The sequence below is a fragment of the Cariama cristata genome, unplaced genomic scaffold (assembly GCF_000690535.1).
Source record: "Cariama cristata isolate BGI_N322 unplaced genomic scaffold, ASM69053v1 scaffold21095, whole genome shotgun sequence".
NCBI classification, from domain to species: Eukaryota; Metazoa; Chordata; class Aves; order Cariamiformes; family Cariamidae; genus Cariama; species Cariama cristata.
This window is the reverse complement of record NW_009616077.1, coordinates 11138-12220: the sequence shown is the minus strand read 5'-3', so window position 1 is coordinate 12220 and position 1083 is coordinate 11138. Positions and strand designations below refer to the sequence as shown.

Below are 1083 nucleotides of genomic sequence, written 5' to 3'. Positions count from 1 at the left end.
CGCCCCCCGCCCCCCCCGCCAGCCATGGCATGTGCCGTGCCGGGCTGGCCCCGCAGAGCAGCACCATCTAGCTCCATCCCACACCACCAAAGCACCGCCGCTCACCGCCAGTCCTTGCTGGGACCAGTGCTGACCCAGCACCGGAGCCCCTACCGCCAGATACGGCAACAGCAGCCGAGGGAGAGCGGGATGGGGAGAGCGGAGGAAGAGCGCTGGGACCTGGCCTGAGGCATGGGCTTATATCAGACAAAGGCTACGGTTACCTTTCCATAGTCAATGGCTACTCCATCAAACTCACTGGTGGGCAGAGATTTCCGCTGGATTTTGAGTCGTCGCAGGGACGGGAGACTAAACTTCAACCTCCTACCTTGACCTTGTTAAAAAGAAAAACAAAACACAAGAGAGACAGATGTAACCTAGCTGCACGTGATGGCTAGAGCGAAACGGGGCAGGGCGGTGGCAGGGGAAGAGGCTACGGAGAATTTTGGGTGGCTTTGGGGAACGTACGTGCCATCTGGCCCTTCCTCCTCCAACACACTTGCTATTCCCGTGCCATCACATTGCCGTGTGCTCCAAGCAGACCCTGACCTGGCAGAAAGCACCGCTGGGCTGGAGGAGATGACGGGATGCAAGACGGGAAAGGTGCAGAGCATCCCTAAGCCAATTAAAGAGGTTAAAGCCACTTAAGGGATTTAGACCTGGAGGATATCGAGCCTCTAAATCTCCTTGCTGGAACTTGGGGGAAAAAAAACCCACACAAAAGAGATAGTAAGTAAGCAAGGCATTAAAAAAGGGGTTCCTGGAGTTGTTCTGGATTTTAGGTGAGAGATGCTGGACAAAAGAGTGGGGGTCCCTTGCTGCCATCACGGGGGACCAGGAGACCACCTCGCTGGAGACTGGGACTGGGGCGAGGGCAGCCAGGGCTGCAAGGAGCTGTGAAAGAGGTTCAGGAAGGGAAGGGGCCAGATGTGGAGAGGAACTGGCGATGCCCACAGCAGGACCCAATGCCCCCAGTTGCGACACCCAGTACGAAGTCGCTTGACCTCTTCTAGCGCTGCCCGGCAGAGCCGACCGCAGCCGCCT

The 1083-nt window shown here is 57.6% G+C and overlaps 1 protein-coding gene across 1 annotated transcript in view; it reads right to left on the bottom strand.

The window, feature by feature from the left end:
- KCNH6 (potassium voltage-gated channel, subfamily H (eag-related), member 6) overlaps positions 1–1083 on the bottom strand; it is a 29666-nt gene that overhangs the window by 17454 nt on the left and 11129 nt on the right. Inside the window, exon 3 of the mRNA XM_009700063.1 lies at positions 264–373. Within this exon, the coding sequence (XP_009698365.1) occupies positions 264–373 (110 nt within the window). The remainder of the gene's footprint in view (positions 1–263; positions 374–1083) is intronic.